Below are 18,780 nucleotides of genomic sequence, written 5' to 3'. Positions count from 1 at the left end.
TTGTCCCGCCGGTAAAGTAGGTGGTTTAATTTACGCCGGCAGGACAGGCATTTTAGCGGCGGGACTTCGGCCCATCCGGGCCGGAGAATCGCGGGGGGTGGCCCGCCAACCGGCGCACTGCGATTCCCGCCCCCGCCGAATATCCGGTGCCGGAGACTTCGGCAACCGGCGGGGACGGGATTCACGCCAGCCCCCGGCGATTCTCCGACCCGGCGGGGGGTCAGAGAATCTCGCCCCTGGTATAATTGCAATGATGACTCTTCACTATTCTACTCCATTCGCCTTTGCAATTAAAGTTAACATAACACTCATTACCTAATTGTTTGCCATACCTGGATGTTAGCTTCCTGCGATTTGTCTAAAAGGACGCCCAAATCCCTCTGAAAACCAACATATTTTAAATATTCTGCTCTTTTTATTCTTCCTACCAGTGAACAACTTCACATTTATCCACATTATAGTCCATGTGCAACATCTTTAACCACTCACTTAACCTGTTGTAAACCTTTTGCATCTATTCGCATTCTCCTCACAAGCTAACTTTCCTCTTTAACTCTTATTTTGTAATAAACATTTTATTAAGGTATTTTTTGGTATTATAGCATCAACACAATAAGCAATGTACATGAATCTATAAACATAGTGCAAAAGCCATCTCCCTCCCTTACAGGTCCCACCTTTATTAACCCCCTACTCTAAGCCAAACTAACCCCTCCTCTCCCCACTTCTGCTGACGATTAATTTTCCGCAAAGAAGTCGACGAATGGTTGCCACCTCCGGGCGAACCCTAACATTGACCCTCTCAAGGCGAACTTGATTTTCTCCAAACAGAGAAAGCTAGCCATGTCCGATAGCCAGGTCTCCGACTTTGCGGGCTTTGAGTCCCTCCATGCTAATAGTATCCGTCTCCGGGCTACCAGGGAAGCAAAGGCCAGAATGTCTGCCTCTTTCTCCTCCTGGATCTTCCAACACCCCGAAAATCACCACCGGACTCGGTGCCATCCTGGTTTTTAACATCGTGGACATGACATCCACAAACCCCTGCCAAAATCCCCTAAGCATCAGACATGCCCAGAACATGTGGACATAGTTCGCTGGTCCTCCCGCACATTTTGCACACCTGTCTTCCACCCCAAAGAATCTGCTCATCCGGGCCACTGTCACGTGAGCCCGATGAACGACCTTAAATTGTATCAGGCTGAGCCTGGCACATGTTGCAGATGTGTTGACTCTACTCAATGTGTCCGCCCATAGACCATCCTCTATCTCTCCCCCTAGCTCCTCCTCCCACTTGCGCTTCAGCTCCTCGGTCTGCGTCTCCTCTGACCCCATAAGTTCCTTGTAAATGTCCGAGACGCTCCTTTCTCCTACCACCCTCTGGAAACTACCCTGTCCTGAATCCCCCTTAGCGGTAGAAGTGTGAAGGTTGACACCTGTTTACGTAGGAAGTCCCGCACCTGCAGACACCTGAATATGTTTCCCCTCGCCAACCCAAACTTCTCCTCCAGCACCCTCATACTCGGAAAGCTCCCCTCTATAAACATATCCCCCATCCTCTCAATCCCTGCTCTCTGCCATATCCGGAACGCCCCATCCATACTTCCCAGGGCAAACCGGAGATTATTACAGATTGGGGACGAGACCGAAACTCCCTCTGCTCCCACGTCTCCTCCATTGCCCCCAGACTCTCAGGGCCGCCACCACCACGGGGCTGGTGGAGTACCATGCTGGCGCAAATGGCAGAGGCACCGTTACCAATGCCCCCAAACTGGTGCCCTTACATGAAGCTGCCTCCATACGCTCCCATGCCGACCCCTCCCCCACCACCCACTTCCTGATCATGGCTATATTCGCCGCCCAATAATAGTTACTAAAATTTGGCAGCGCCAGCCCGCCCTCTCCCCATCTCCGCTCAAGCATCACCTTCCTTACCCGCGGGGTCTTGCCCACCCAAACAAAGCCAGAAATTACTTTGTTGACCAGTTTAAAAAAGGACCACGGAATAAAGATGGGGAGACATTGAAACACGAACAGGAATCTCGGGAGGACCGTCATCTTCACCGTCTGCACCCTCCCAGCTAATGACAATGGGAGATCGTCACATCTCCGAAAATCGTCCTTTATTTGGTCTACGAGCCGGGCCAGATTTAATTTATACAGCCGGTCCCATTCCCTGCGCCACTTGAATGACGAGGTATCTAAAGCTTCCCCCTACAAATCTAAACAGCAGCTCCCCCAATCGCCTCTCCTGGACCGCAAACATCTCACTTTTCCCCATATTCAGCTTATACCCCGAAAACCGGCCAAATTCCCCTGGAATCCTCATGATTTCCTCCATCCCCTCTACTGGGTCCGATACATACAGAAGCAGGTCATCTGCATAGAACGAGACTCTGTGCTCTACACCCCCCCCCCCCCCCCCCCCAAACCTGGACCAGCCCCTTGAGGCTCTCAGAGCAATTGCCAACGGGTCTATAGCTAGCGCGAACAACAGTGGGGAGAGGGGGCATCCCTGTCTCGCCTCCCGGTGCAGTCTAAAATAGTCCAAATGTTGTCCTATTCGTCCGTACACTTGCCACAGGAGCCTGATACAGCAACCTGGCCCAGTCACTAAAGCCCCGCCCAAATCTGAACCGTCCCAGTACCTCCCACAGATATTCCCATTCTACTCGATCAAAAGTCTTCTCTGCGTCCATTGCGACCACTACCTCCACCTCCCTACCTTCTGGGGGCATCATGATCAAATTTAACAACCTTCTTAAATTGGCCACCAACTGCCTACCCTTGACAAACCCAGTCTGGTCCTCCCCAATAACGTCCGGAACACAATCCTCAATCCTGGAGGACTAAATTTTGGCCAGCAGTTTGGCGTCCACATTCAACAGGGATATCGGCCTGTAGGACCCACACAGCTCCGGGTTCTTGTCCCTCTTCAGAAACAGGGAAATTGTGGCCTGTGACATGTCAGGGGCAGCACCTCTCTTCCCCTTGCCTCATTGAACATCCTCATCAACACCGGCCCCAATATCCCACAGAACTTTCTATAAAACTCTACTGGGTACACGTCCGGCCCCGGGGCTTTACCCGCCTGCATGGCCTTCAGACCCTCAACTACCTCTTCCAACCCGATCGGGGCCCCCACCCTTCTACCAGCTCCCCATCCACCTTTGGGAAATTCAGCCCCCCCCCAAGAAGTGCCTCATCCCCTCCGGCCCCATAGGGGGTTCCGACCTATACAGTCTACTGTAGAAATCCCTAAACACCTTATTCACCCCTGCTGAATCTCCAACCAGGTTCCCATCTCCGTCCTTTACTTTCCCTATCTCCCTGGCTGCCTCCCTCTTTCTAAGCTGCTGTGCAAGCATTCTGCTGGCCTTCTCTCCATGCTCATAGATTGCCCCCCTCGCCTTTCTCAGCTGCATCACTGCCCTCCCTGTGGTTAACAAGCCGAACTCCGCCTGTAGCCTCCGCCATTCCCTTAAAAGCCCTGCCTCTGGGATCACCACACATACCTCCTATCGATCTGTAGTATCTCCTTCACCAGTCGGTCCGTCTCTGCCCCGTCCACCTTCTCCCTATGGGCCCGTATCGAGATCAGCTCCCCTCTGACCACCGCCTTCAGTGCTTCCCAGACCATCGCTGCTGAAATTTCCCCCGTGTCGTTGACCTGCAGGTAGTTCTGAATATATTTCCTCAGCCACTTGCACACCCCTTCGTCCGCCAAAAGTCCCACATCCAACGTCCAGTGCGGGCGTTGGTTACTGTCTTTACTAACCTGCAGGTCAACCCAATGCGGAGCACGGTCTGAGATTGTGATCGCCGAGTACCCCATGTCCACCACCCCTGCCAGTAAGGCCGTGCTCAAAATAAAGAAATCAATCCGGGAGTAAACGTTATGCACGTGTGAGTAGAAGGAGAACGCCTTCACCCTCGGCTGCCCAAATCCCCATGGATCCACCCCCCCCGCCATCTGCTCCATGAACCCTTTTAGTTCCTTTGCCATTGATGGCACCCTGCCCATTTTCGAGCTTGACCGGTCCAAGCTAGGGTCAATAACTGTGTTGAAGTCCCCTCCCATGACCAACCTGTGCGAGTCCAGGACCGGTATCTTCCCCAGCATCCTCTTTATAAACTTCACATCATCCCAATTTGGCGCATATACATTTACTAATACCACCTGCACCCCTTCCAGTTTCCCACTGACCATAATGTACCGACCTCCCACATCCGAAACTATTCTACCCGCCTCAAACACCACCCGCTGATTGATCAGGATCGCAACCCCTCTAGTCTTTGAGTCGAGTCCTGAGTGAAAGACCTGACTGACCCAGCCTTTCCTCAATCTAATCTGGTCAGTTACTCTAAGGTGCGTCTCCTGCAACATTACCATGTCCGCCTTCAATCCCCTAAGATGCGAGAACACACGTGCCCTCTTGACCGACCCATTTAACCCTCAAACATTCCAGGTAATCAGCCTAGTTGGGGGGCTCATTGCCTCCCGCCTTCGCCGATCAGCCATCCCCTTTTTTGGGCCCACCTCCAGCCCATGCGCCGCGCCTCCATCGGCCCGCCCCCAGGCAGCCTCCGCCACCAACCTCCTCTCTGTCACTTGGCCCAAGTCGGTCCCTCGTCAGCAGAACATTTTCCCCCCCCTCCCCCCCTAGAAACAACACTCTGTAACCCAACCCCTTTGATAAACCGAACATATGCACCCCCCCCCCCCCCCACTGCGCTTCCGTGAGCTAGCCTGCCCAGCTAGCTTGTTGGCCCCCATCCCTGGTGCCGGATAGTCTCCCACCTATTGTTCCCTCCCCACCCTCATACAAACATACTCCAACATCAAACAATCCCCACACAATTGCCCGACAGAAAAACAACAAGATCTAAACAAGCACACCTCCATCCCCCAACAGTGCAAATGAAAACCTTAACTCACTCAGCTCTGCCCCTGGTCCCAAATCAATACAGAAGGCATTACAAACAGCTTCCACAAAACAAAAAATGAGAAACTTTTTTTTTAAAGAACAGAGAAACAAAAAGAAAACAGAAACATGAACATTGCAGCAAAGTTCAAAAGTTGTCAGTCCACCACCAGTCCTTCCCTTTTCACAAAGTCCAGCGCATCCTCAGGTGACTCGAAATAAAAGTGCTGTTCCTAGTATGTGACCCAGAGACGGGCCGGATACAACAGTCCGAACTTCACCTTTTTCTTAAAAAGGATCGATCTAATCTGGTTGAAGCCTACTCTTCTCCTGGCCACCTCCATACTCAAGTCTTGGTAGACCCGCAGGATACTATTGTCCCACTTACAGCTCCGTGTCTGCTTGGCCCACTGTAGAATGCGCTCCTTATCCAAATACCTGTGGAATCTCACCACCATTGCCCTTGGGGGGTCTCCCGTTCACGGCTTCCTCGTGAGTGCTCTGTGAGCCCTATCCACCTCCAAGGGTCGGGAGAATTCCCCATCCCCCAGCAGCTTCTCAAACATATCTGCGATGTATGCCCCAGCGTCCGCTCCTTCGGACCCCTCCGGGAGCCCAACGATTCTCAAGTTCTGCCGGCGGGACCTATTCACTCGGCCCTCCACCTCCTCCAGGAGCTTCTTCTGCTGGTCTCTCTGCATCCCCATGTAGCCATCTGGGATGGCCACCTCCCGATTACAAAATGGACACTTTGCAAAGATTGCATGGAAAATGGACAATGCTGAGAAAACAAGCAGGTTCAGAACCTGTCTGTATATTGGAGCCGCAGCTCCCAGACAAGACCAAAACTGTAGACCCATTAGCATACTAATGGCCCATCTCCGGGAACAAAAGAGTAACATTTGAGTAACCGATACTAAGGCAGACACCCCGGCGCCAGAGGAGACCCAAACAAAGCAGGCCAATGACCACCTAGGACACGCCCAGCCATCAGGGCACCCACCCCTTTATTGGATGAAATCAATAGGAATGATCAAGAAACGGCCCAATTGATTGGGGCCAAGATCAAGGTGCGAAGCCCCTTTTGGTATAAGGAGCCCCCAAGAGAGAATCGTTCTCTTGGACTTGGCTCTCACAGCGGAGAGACCTGTCCACCAGCTGCACCAGAAGCAAGTAGGTCCAAGGTCAATGCTCGCTACCAGATGGATGACCTTAGCTGTTTCCCCTCTACCACTTCGACCCCAGCAGCCTCAGAACTGAACAACGGCCATTGTTCCTCGGACTGAGTGGGCGCCCGAAGCTTTAGCAGTAGTGATAGTTTCATCTGTAGAGTTTTCGTGCATGAGTAGATTTAACTGTGTGTGTAAATAAATAAGCATTGACTTTGAACTAACTAACTGGTGTATCGAGTCTTTGACCAGCATTCGGGTTTGAACCTTGTGGCGGTTTCGAAAGATACCTGGCGACTCCAGAGCAAACGTAATTAGAATTAAGGAAGGCGACCATATTGACCGCCATATTCAGAGCCAACCAAAGAGAGCAACACACACCTCCAACTCCACCGCAGTTCGATGTTCCTCCTGCTCAGCCAACGCCTTCTCCACCTTCTGGATCGCCCGATCTTGGGCGTCCAATCTAAGCTCCAGCCGCTCAATCGATTCTTTTACCGGGTCCAAGCAGTCCTGTTTCTGCTTAGCAAAGCCTTCCTGAATAACTTGCATCAGCCGCTCCGTTGACCGCTGGGTCGACAAGCCAGAGGCCCGGTCCTCCGCCATGCTATCTCCTGCTGCAGCTTCAGCCCAAGCCGTCTCTGTCTTTCGGTTTCTGCCTTTACGAGCACTTCTAGTCCTTCTCTCCATGCACCGATGTGGGAATTCAGTACACAATTGCCTCTGTCTTCAGTTTTACAGTTCAAGTCCGGTAAAGAATCGGGGGAAAAGGTCCAAATGTCCGACCCGATCGGAAGCCAATAAATGTGCGACTTACTCCTTCATAGCCGCCACCGGAATACCTTCCTATTTAACTCTGTCAACAGTAAACTTGGACATAACACTCGGCCCGTCATTGATGATAAGATTGTAAGTATCCACGGCTTAAATACTAATTCCTGCTATATTCCATTCAAGACAGTCTGCCAACCTGAAAATGAACCATGTATTCCTACTGCTTCCTGTCCGTTAATCAATCCACACTGATATATTACCCATCCTCCCCATCCCCACTAATCCCTTGAGCCTGAATTTTGCACATTTTTATTCGTACGTTATGTTGCAAGTGTTCAGATCATTGTTCGACCTGCACCTGAAGCACTGCTTCCAGTTTGTGCACACCTGAGGAAAGATATATTGGCCTTGGAGGTGGAGCAGACCCACAGTCAGGAGTGGGTTCTCAAAAGTGAATCTGGAGCCCCTTTTTAAAAAAAAATTTTTAAATAATTTTTATTCAAATTTTCACAATATATCAACAACAAAATACAGAAAGAAAAGAACAAACCCCCCCATATACATAAATAATAAATTAACAGCCTTCATCCACACAAAGGCAAATATACACACCCACTCAAGAAAAAACGAAAAACGAAACAACCGCCCCGACACCTTTCCTGAAGAAATGTTTGCGCTTAAATTGTACCTTTCATAACCTCAGAACTTTCAGAAGCTTTTTACAGACAAAAACTCGGCATGGCAATGTGACAGAGACCGGCTAATCTGCTTTCAGTAATGTTGATCGAGGGATAAATATCGGACGGGACACTAGGAGATAACTGCCTTTCTCATCTTTGAAATAGTGCCACAGAATCTTTTCGTTCACCCGCGAGAACAGATGGTTTAACATCACTTTTGGAAGTTAGCACATCTGACAGTGTAAGGCTCTCTCAGTGAGTGTCAGGTCAGATTTACGTGCTCAGCGGGACCTGGAGCCAGAACCTCTGATGCAAAGGTCAGGCTACCAACTGAGCCATGCCTGACACCATATCATCAATTACATCCCACACCTTTTTTCACACCGAGCCTTGTTAATATAGCAATCGGGGTTTTATGTGATCTTAAATTCAATTAGCACTTCCTATCTGAAGTGCAAAACTAATGATATGCAGTTCACAAATTGCAACATCCATTACTTAAATGACGGATTCAAAAAACAATAAATATTCTAGGCATGAGAAACAGAAGGGCAACAGTTGTTTCCTTCATAAACCTAAAACATTATGTTGCAGTTACAAAGCAATTGGCTTTACCTGCACTGTCCCATGCTTCAAGGCTCATGGACTTAACCTTTAATCGGATCCAGTAATTAGTCACCAACCAGATCGTTCACCTTAACTAGATTATTAATAGAAACATTTTTTAATCTAGGTAAGCGAAGCAGCAGAGATTTCTGTGGATTGTTAGTGGCTGCTTGTTGTCCAGGCGATTCACTGTTCTGTTGGTAAAGTTCATTGGGACTGAATGGTGGCTTTCATACGAATCTAAATGGTTTTAGCTTATAAATAAAACTCTTTGTTCAAAGTAGGGATGGGCAGCATCAATACCCAATGTCTACACCAACCTAAAGATTTTTGTTTTAGTCACACAAGCAAGGTTTACTTTGAGACGACAATTAAATAAAAAAACAAAGTGTGTTGCAAAGGATGGAAGTCATTACCATGTCCATTTTATCTTTGTTTTCTTTTTCTAGACTCTCCCTCCCTACCTGTTCTTTAATGTCTTGTAAGATCAGGTGTTCTGGAGATGAAGAGACTGCCATATCCATCTGCTTCTCGCGGTGACCTTCATCCTCAATTGTTCGAGTCTCAAACCTGTTGGATAGTTCGTTTAGGGTGACACGAATTAATCAACTTCATGTGCTTTTCAATTTGAAAAGATTTACCCTCGAGAAAACAGCCATTCACAATATAGAACATAATGGATCATCTTTAATTGATGACTGAAAAATCACTAATTCAGAAATGTTGAAAAAGGTTCTCATTAATCTGGATCAGATATTTTGGTTTGTCTGTCTTATTACAGTTTGGGAATCCTTTATCCATAAATCCAAAAGCAAACACATCCCAAAACCACACTCTTTTTGAACCTCACTGACCTTGAAGCATGGGAAGTCCCCGACCAAGGCAACACGAACCCGAGCTTTAACACAGGAAATCCCTGACCCGAGCCAACACAACCCTCGCTGGCCGTACCCAACCTATAGCACAGGTAGTCCTTGACCTGAGCCAACACGAACCTCACTGACCATAACTGAACTTTAGCACAAGAAGTCCCTGACCCGAGCCAACACAACCCACACCGACCACACCAAACCTCCAGTGTGGTAGGTTCCTGACCTGAGCCAATATGAACCTTACTGACTGCACATGGCCTTTAGCACAAGCGTCCCTGGCCAGAACCGGCACAAACCTCACTGACCACACCCAAACTTTAGCGCAGAAAGTCCCTGACCTGAGTCGACAGGAACCTCGCCAGCCTCACCAGATTTCGAGTGCGCATGTTCCTGACCTGAACTGACACGAACCTCGCCAACCTCAATAAACCTAGAGTGCGCAAGTCCCTGATCTGAGTCGACATGAACCTCGCTGACCATACCAGAGTTTAGTGTGGGAAGTCCCTGACCCAAGTGGACATGAACCTTGCTGACTACACCTGACCTTCAGCAGGGAAAGGCCCTGACCTGGGCCAACACCAACCTCACTGACCACACCCGACCTTTAATGCATCATGTCCCTGACGTGAGCCAACACCAATCTCACTGATCACACCCGACCTTAAGTGCATGATGTCCCTGACCCAAGCCAACACAATCTATGCTGACCACACCTGACCTTTACGCATGATGTCCCTGACCCAAGCCCACAAGAACCCCGCTGACTACACCCGACCTTTAGCGCAGGAAATCCCTGACCTGAATCGACACAACCCTCGGCAACCTGACCAGACCTCGAGTGTGCAAGTCCCTGATCAGAGCTGACACAAACGGGGTCTACCTCACCAGATCTCGAGTGCGCCAGTCCCTGAGCTGACATAAACCTCACTGACTACACCAGAGTTTAGCGTGGGATGTCCCTCACCCAAGCGGACATGAACCGCAAGAACAGCACCTGTCCTTTAGTTCATGATGTCCCTGACTTGAGCCGACACCAACCTCACTGACTACACCGAACCTTTAGCATAGAAAATCCCTGACCGCACCTGACCTTGAGTGCACAATGGGCGGCATGGCGGCACAGTGGTTAGCACTGCTGCAACGCAGCGCAAGGGAGTCGGGTTCAATTCTAACCTCGGGTCACTGCCTATGTGGAGTTTTCATGTTCTCCCCGTGAATGCGTGGGTTTCCTCCGGTTGCTCCGGTTTCCTCCCACAGTCACAAAGATGTGCAGGTTAGATGGATTGGCCACACTAAATTTCCCCTTAAGTATCCAAAGATGTGCAGGTGCAGTGGTCCATGGTCATGGAGTGGAGGAGTGGGCCTATGTAGGGTGCTCTTTCAGAGGGTTGATACAGACTTGATGGGCCAAATGGCCACCTTCTGCATTGTCGGGATGTCCCTAGATGTCCCAACCCGAGCCAACACAACCCTCACGGACTACACCCGACCTTTGGCGTGGGAAGTCGTCATACGACAAGCTTATAAAACAAAAGCCAATGTGCTGAGGCAGATAAAACTGCCTGAGGAAGGAGCAGTGCTCCGAAAGCTAGTGTTTGAAGCAAACCTGTTGGACTTTAACCTGGTGTTGTAAGACTTCTTACTGTGCTCACCCCAGTCCAACGCCGGCATCTCCACATCGCAGATAAAACTGGAAGAACTACTCAATAACACCTGCCAGCAGAGTACACTGACACTCCGAACCCTCTCCTACTACACTGACACTCCGAACCCTCTCCTACTACACTGACACTCCGAACCCTCTCCTACTACACTGACACTCCAAACCCTCTCCTACTACACGGACACTTCGAACCCTCTCCTACTACACTGACACTCCAAACCCTCTCCTACTACACTGACACTCCGAACACTCTCCTACTACACTGACACTCCGAACCCTCTCCTACTACACTGACACTCCGAACCCTCTCCTACTACACTGACACTCCGAACCCTCTCCTACTACACTGACACTCCGAACCCTCTCCTACTACACTGACACTCCGAACCCTCTCCTACTACACTGACACTCCGAACCCTCTCCTACTACACTGACACTCCAAACCCTCTCCTACTACACGGACACTTCGAACCCTCTCCTACTACACTGACACTCCGAACCCTCTCCTACTACACTGACACTCCGAACCCTCTCCTACTACACTGACACTCCGAACCCTCTCCTACTACACTGACACTCCGAACCCTCTCCTACTACACTGACACTCCGAACCCTCTCCTACTACACTGACACTCCGAACCCTCTCCTACTACACTGACACGCCGAACCCTCTCCTACTACACTGACACGCCGAACCCTCTCCTACTACACTGACACGCCGAACCCTCTCCTACTACACTGACACTTCGAACCCTCTCCTACTACACTGACACTCCGAACCCTCTCCTACTACACTGACACTCCGAACCCTCTCCTACTACACTGACACTCCGAACCCTCTCCTACTACACTGACACTCCGAACCCTCTCCTACTACACTGACACTCCGAACCCTCTCCTACTACACTGACACTCCGAACACTCTCCTACTACACGGACACTCCGAACCCTCTCCTACTACACTGACACTCCGAACCCTCTCCTACTACACTGACACTCCGAACCCTCTCCTACTACACTGACACTCCGAACCCTCTCCTACTACACTGACACTCCGAACCCTCTCCTACTACACTGACACTCCGAACCCTCTCCTACTACACTGACACTCCGAACCCTCTCCTACTACACTGACACTCCGAACCCTCTCCTACTACACTGACACTCCGAACCCTCTCCTACTACACTGACACTCCGAACCCTCTCCTACTACACTGACACTCCGAACCCTCTCCTACTACACTGACACTCCGAACCCTCTCCTACTACACTGACACTTCGAACCCTCTCCTACTACACTGACACTCCGAACCCTCTCCTACTACACTGACACTCCGAACCCTCTCCTACTACACTGACACTCCGAACCCTCTCCTACTACACTGACACTCCGAACCCTCTCCTACTACACTGACACTCCGAACCCTCTCCTACTACACTGACACGCCGAACCCTCTCCTACTACACTGACACGCCGAACCCTCTCCTACTACACTGACACTCCGAACCCTCTCCTACTACACTGACACTCCGAACCCTCTCCTACTACACTGACACTCCGAACCCTCTCCTACTACACTGACACTCCGAACCCTCTCCTACTACACTGACACTCCGAACCCTCTCCTACTACACGGACACTCCGAACCCTCTCCTACTACACTGACACTCCGAACCCTCTCCTACTACACTGACACTCCGAACCCTCTCCTACTACACTGACACTCCGAACCCTCTCCTACTACACTGACACTCCGAACCCTCTCCTACTACACTGACACTCCGAACCCTCTCCTACTATACTGACACTCCGAACCCTCTCCTACTACACTGACACTCCGAACCCTCTCCTACTACACTGACACTCCGAACCCTCTCCTACTACACTGACACTCCGAACCCTCTCCTACTACACTGACACTCCGAACCCTCTCCTACTACACTGACACTCCGAACCCTCTCCTACTACACTGACACTCCGAACCCTCTCCTACTACACTGACACTCCGAACCCTCTCCTACTACACTGACACTCCGAACCCTCTCCTACTACACTGACACTCCGAACCCTCTCCTACTACACTGACACTCCGAACCCTCTCCTACTACACTGACACTCCGAACCCTCTCCTACTACACTGACACTCCGAACCCTCTCCTACTACACTGACACTCCGAACCCTCTCCTACTACACTGACACTCCGAACCCTCTCCTACTACACTGACACTCCGAACCCTCTCCTACTACACTGACACTCCGAACCCTCTCCTACTACACTGACACTTCGAACCCTCTCCTACTACACTGACACTCCGAACCCTCTCCTACTACACTGACACTCCGAACCCTCTCCTACTACACTGACACTCCGAACCCTCTCCTACTACACTGTTACTCCGAACCCTCTCCTACTACACTGACACTTCGAACCCTCTCCTACTACACTGACACTCCGAACCCTCTCCTACTACACTGACACTCCGAACCCTCTCCTACTACACTGACACTCCGAACCCTCTCCTACTACACTGACACTTCGAACCCTCTCCTACTACACTGACACTCCGAACCCTCTCCTACTACACTGACACTCCGAACCCTCTCCTACTACACTGACACTCCGAACCCTCTCCTACTACACTGACACTCCGAACCCTCTCCTACTACACTGACACTCCGAACCCTCTCCTACTACACTGACACTCCGAACCCTCTCCTACTACACTGACACTCCGAACCCTCTCCTACTACACTGACACTCCGAACCCTCTCCTACTACACTGACACTCCGAACCCTCTCCTACTACACTGACACTCCGAACCCTCTCCTACTACACTGACACTCCGAACCCTCTCCTACTACACTGACACTCCGAACCCTCTCCTACTACACTGACACTCCGAACCCTCTCCTACTACACTGACACTCCGAACCCTCTCCTACTACACTGACACTTCGAACCCTCTCATACTACACTGACACTCCGAACCCTCTCCTACTACACTGACACTCCGAACCCTCTCCTACTACACTGACACTCCGAACCCTCTCCTACTACACTGACACTCCGAACCCTCTCCTACTACACTGACACTCCGAACCCTCTCCTACTACACTGACACTCCGAACCCTCTCCTACTACACTGACACTCCGAACCCTCTCCTACTACACTGACACTCCGAACCCTCTCCTACTACACTGACACTCCGAACCCTCTCCTACTACACTGACACTCCGAACCCTCTCCTACTACACTGACACTCCGAACCCTCTCCTACTACACTGACACTCCGAACCCTCTCCTACTACACTGACACTCCGAACCCTCTCCTACTACACTGACACTTCGAACCCTCTCCTACTACACTGACACTCCGAACCCTCTCCTACTACACTGACACTCCAAACCCTCTCCTACTACACTGACACTCCGAACCCTCTCCTACTACACTGACACTTCGAACCCTCTCCTACTACACTGACACTCCGAACCCTCTCCTACTACACTGACACTCCGAACCCTCTCCTACTACACTGACACTCCGAACCCTCTCCTACTACACTGACACTCCGAACCCTCTCCTACTACACTGACACTCCGAACCCTCTCCTACTACACTGACACTCCGAACCCTCTCCTACTACACTGACACTCCGAACCCTCTCCTACTACACTGACACTCCGAACCCTCTCCTACTACACTGACACTCCGAACCCTCTCCTACTACACTGACACTCCGAACCCTCTCCTACTACACTGACACTCCGAACCCTCTCCTACTACACTGACACTCCGAACCCTCTCCTACTACACTGACACTCCGAACCCTCTCCTACAAGCAGCATCAATGATAGTGCCACGGGTTTGTACTTATTACACACATCCTGCATTTATTATTCAGTCATATATCTTATTTCTCTAGCTATTTTATTAACTTTAGACTATAGATAAACTCGGCTTAGTCTACGGCAATGTAAGTAGGCCTGTCCTATATACAGTTCCAAAATGATTTGAAATTCGAAACAGAATCGGCCATAAGGGTTTGAGACAACAGATAACCGACCTGTATGGCCAAATCGGGCTGGTTTAGCACAGTGTGCTAAACAGCTGGCTTGCAATGCAGAACAAGGCCAGCAGCGCGTGTTTGATTCCCGTTCCAGCCTCCCAGAACAGGTGCCGGAATGTGGCGACTAGGGGCTTTTCACAGTAACTTCATTGAAGCCTACTTGTGACAATAAGCGATTATTATATTATTATTATATGTTTTCACTTTTGCTTTTTAACCAGCAAAGTTGCATTGTGACTACAGTGACACACTTAATGCACCAGCCATAAAGCCAGTATTTGCAGCTGGGATTTCCCAATACAGCAAAGTCCTGCTGTCAGCTGTGCCATTAAAGAAAAGGCTGAGTAAACGATTGTTTAGTCACCCAAGGGCCACATTCATGCATCTTAAGTCACCTTCAGATATAGAATTGATGAAAAGGGGTGGTAACTGATAAAAATGATACTTGCACATTGTTAATTGAACACCCGATGGTTCCCTGCTGAGATAAGCGAACTGTAGCAATTACATTCTGTGCTCTTGTTTCTCCATGACAGGAATAGTCTAGTTGCGAGCATACCAATTTGAATATTCATTTTGCGATAACAATAGCTCGGCACATGGTCAAACAAGCGAATGTGAGGGGATGCAATTTTTAAGGAAAAAGCAACTGGGATCGGCTAGGTATAGGGTGGAACTAAGGGGGCTGGAATTAAGTGGGGAAGATGCCGGACGGTAGAGGAGATTGGAGGCATAAGCCTCCGGTAAGGCTGGTAGCGTGGAACGTCCGGGGTCTGAATGGGCAGGTTATAAAGTCGCGGGTGTTCGTGCACCTCAGGAGCTTGAAAGCGGGGGTGGGTCTTTCTGCAGGACCAGGTTAGGTTAAGGAAGGGGTGGATCGGGCAGGTTTTCCACTCGGGGTTTGATTCGATATCGAGGGGAGTGATGTTTTTAATGAGCAAAGAAATGGGATTTGTGAGTGCGAAGGAGGTGAGGGATTCAGTTGGGAGATATGTGATTCTGAGTGGGGTATTGGAAGGGGAGCCGGTGGTGTTAGTAAATGTGCATGCACTGAATTGGGATGATGCGGGTTTTATGAGGGGGTTGCTGGCAGTGATCCCGGGTTTGGCAATGCACCAGTTGATCATGGGGGGAGATTTTAACTGGGTCCCAGAGCAGTGGGTGGATAGGCCAAGCCCCAGGTAGGCATATTGGTAGGATAGGGTATGAATGGCAAAGGAGCTGTGGGGGATTTATGGAGAGGATGGGTATGGTGGATCCATGGCACTTTGAGAACCCAGGTGGAAGGGAGTCTTTTCACACGTCTATAAGGTGTTTTCGAGGATTGATTACTTTGTAGTGAGTCAGGAGATTTTGGTTGGGGTGGAGGGGGCAGAGTATGCGGGGTTAGTTATCTCGGACCATGCGCTCCATTGGCTGGAGATTCGGTTCAGATCGGGACGGGAGCAGAGGCCGGGTTGGAGGTTTGATTCGGGGTTGTTGGCGGATGGAGGATTTTGCGATAAGGTTTAAGAAGTAAACCTAACGCCGATTAAGAAGTATGTGGAGTTGAATCAGAATGGAGAGGTGTCGGAGGCCATTTTTTGGGAAGCACCGAAGGCAGTGGTCTGGGGGGAAATTATTTTGCTTATGGCTCCTGCGGATTGGGAATGGAGGGAGGAACATGACCGTCTAGTGAGCGAGATAGTCGAGGTGAACTATTTGAGGGTGTCCATCGCGGAGGGATTGGTGAGGGGGAAAAAGTTGCAGGGGCGGTTTGACAGGTTGACAACGGGGACGGCGGTAAGGAAACTGCATAGGGCAAAAGGGGTGCATGGGGAGACGATGAGACGCATGCTGCCGCACCAGCTGCGGAGGCAGGCTGCGTCCAGCGAAATATTGTAGATACGGACTGGGGCTAGGAATGTGGTGTCAGGACCGGTGAAGATAAATGAGGCGTTTAGGGAGTACAACCAGGGACTGTACGAGACGGACCCGGGGGACATGGGGCAGTTTCTGGACGAGCTGGAATTTCCCCAAGTGGAGGAAGCAAAAAGGCAGGTGTTGGAGGAGCCCCTGGGTCTGAGGAAGGTGCTGGATAGTATCAGGGGTATGAAGTCGGGGACGGCCCCAGGGCCGGATGGGTACCCGGTGGAATTTTATAAGAAATGTGCGGCGGACTTGGAGAATAAAGCACTGGAGAAGGGGGAGTTGCCAGAGACGATGAAGCAGGCAGTAATCACACTAATCTCGAAAAAGGGGAAGGACCTGGTGGAATGTGGGAGTATAGGCCCATATCACCTTGAACACAGATGTGAAAGTATTGGCTGAGTTGTTGGCAGGGACGATGGAGGATTGTGTCCCGGGGATTATTTGCAGAAAATCAAACAGGCTTCGTGAAGGGCAGGAAGCTGTTGAATGTAGTGATGAATCCGTCAGGGGCTCTGGTATGGGAGGTGGTGGTGTCCATAGATGCGGAGAAGGCATTTGATCGGGTGGAGTGGTGGGAATTGTTCGAGGTTTTGGGAAGGTTTTGGGCCGCGATTTGTGGCATGGGCGGGTTGTGGTTTGTGGCACCAAAGGCGAGGATGAATAATCCGCGTTCACGAAGCTTTGACTTACACGGGGTGCGAGGCAGGGGTGCCCGCTGTCACCGCCGCTGTTTGCGCTGGCCGTAGAGCCATTGGCGATGGTTCTCAGGGGATCGACGGAATGGCAGGAGATTATGAGGGGACAGAGGGAGCATCGGCTGTCGCTCTCTGCCGATGACCTGTTGCTGTATGTTCCGGATCCGCTGGAGAGTATGGGAAGGACTATGAGCCTGCTGGGGAAGTTTGGAGGATTCTCAGGGTACAAACTGAATGTAGGGAAAAGCGAGGTTTTCCCAGTGAATGAGTTGGGATGGTGGGCAAATTCTGGGGGGTGGGGGATGCCATTTATGGTAGCGAGGGATAGCTTTAGGTATTTGGGGTTTCATGTAGCGAGGGAATGGACGGGGCTCCATAAGTGAAACTTAACGAAGCTGGTGGAGGAAGCCAGGGAGGATCTTAAGAGGTGGGATACACTGCTGTTGACGTTGGTGGGGAGGGTCCAAGTGGTGAAAATGAATATTCTGCTGAGGTTCTTTTTTATTTTTCAGATTCTCCCAATCTTTATACCAAAGGCCTTTTTTCGGAAATTGGACATGATCATTTTGGACTTTGTATGGGTGGGGAAGGTGCCGAGGGTGGGGAGGACCCTGGTACAGAGGCAGAGGCAGCAGGAGGGTTGCCGAACCTGCTTCATTATTATTGGGCGGCGAATGTGGATAAGATGCGGCGATGGTGGGAAGGAGAAAGGGGAGAGTGGGTTAGGATGGGGGAGGAATCCTGTAAGGGGTCTAGTTTGAGGGCAATGATGACCACAGCGTTGCCAATGGCTCCGAGTAGGTATTCAGGGAGCCTGGTGGTGCAGTCCACGGTGAAGATATGAAATCAGTCGAGGAGGCATTTTAAGGTGGAAAGGATGTCGGTGTTAACGCCAACGTGCGAGAATCATGGGTTTGAGCCGGGGGGGATGGATAGTGTATACAGGAGGTGGAGGGAAGTGGGGCTGGCCAAGGTGAGGGATCTGTATTTGGAGGAAGGGTTCGCCAGTCTGTAGGAGCGAAGGGAGAGGGTAGAGCTGCCGAGGGGAGTGAGTTCAGGTATCTGCAGGTTAGGGACTTTGCGTGAAAGGTATGGAGGGGGTTCCCTAGGTTGCCGGGATACACTCTGCTGTAGCGACTGCTGCTTCCAGATGAGGAAGGGGAGGGAAGAATTGGGGATATATACAAGTGGCTGGGGGAGCAGGGAGGTGAGCAGGTGGTGAAGATCAAGGAGAAATGGGAAGGGGAGTTGGGCGGGGAGATCAATTGGGGAGTATAGAGTGAGGCACTGCGTAGGGCAATTGGGGCCTCCTCTTGTGCAAGGATGAGCCTGATACAGTTTAAGGTGGTGCACAGGGTGCATATGGCTCAGGCAAGAATGAGTGGGTTCTTTCAGGGGGTAGCAGATGAGTGTGAG

The 18,780-nt window shown here is 50.7% G+C and overlaps 1 protein-coding gene across 2 annotated transcripts in view; it reads right to left on the bottom strand.

Annotated features, from left to right (window-relative positions):
- LOC140398925 (uncharacterized) overlaps positions 1 to 18,780 on the bottom strand; it is a 373,657-nt gene that overhangs the window by 208,895 nt on the left and 145,982 nt on the right. For both annotated transcript variants that reach the window (XM_072488033.1, XM_072487950.1), the window contains one exon: positions 8,616 to 8,721. In XM_072488033.1, coding sequence (XP_072344134.1) covers positions 8,616 to 8,721 — 106 coding nt within the window. The remainder of the gene's footprint in view (positions 1 to 8,615; positions 8,722 to 18,780) is intronic.

Source organism: Scyliorhinus torazame, chromosome 1 (genome assembly GCF_047496885.1).
Source record: "Scyliorhinus torazame isolate Kashiwa2021f chromosome 1, sScyTor2.1, whole genome shotgun sequence".
Taxonomy (NCBI): domain Eukaryota; kingdom Metazoa; phylum Chordata; class Chondrichthyes; order Carcharhiniformes; family Scyliorhinidae; genus Scyliorhinus; species Scyliorhinus torazame.
Note: the sequence above shows the minus strand (reverse complement) of the source record. Positions and strands in the feature narration are given on the sequence as shown.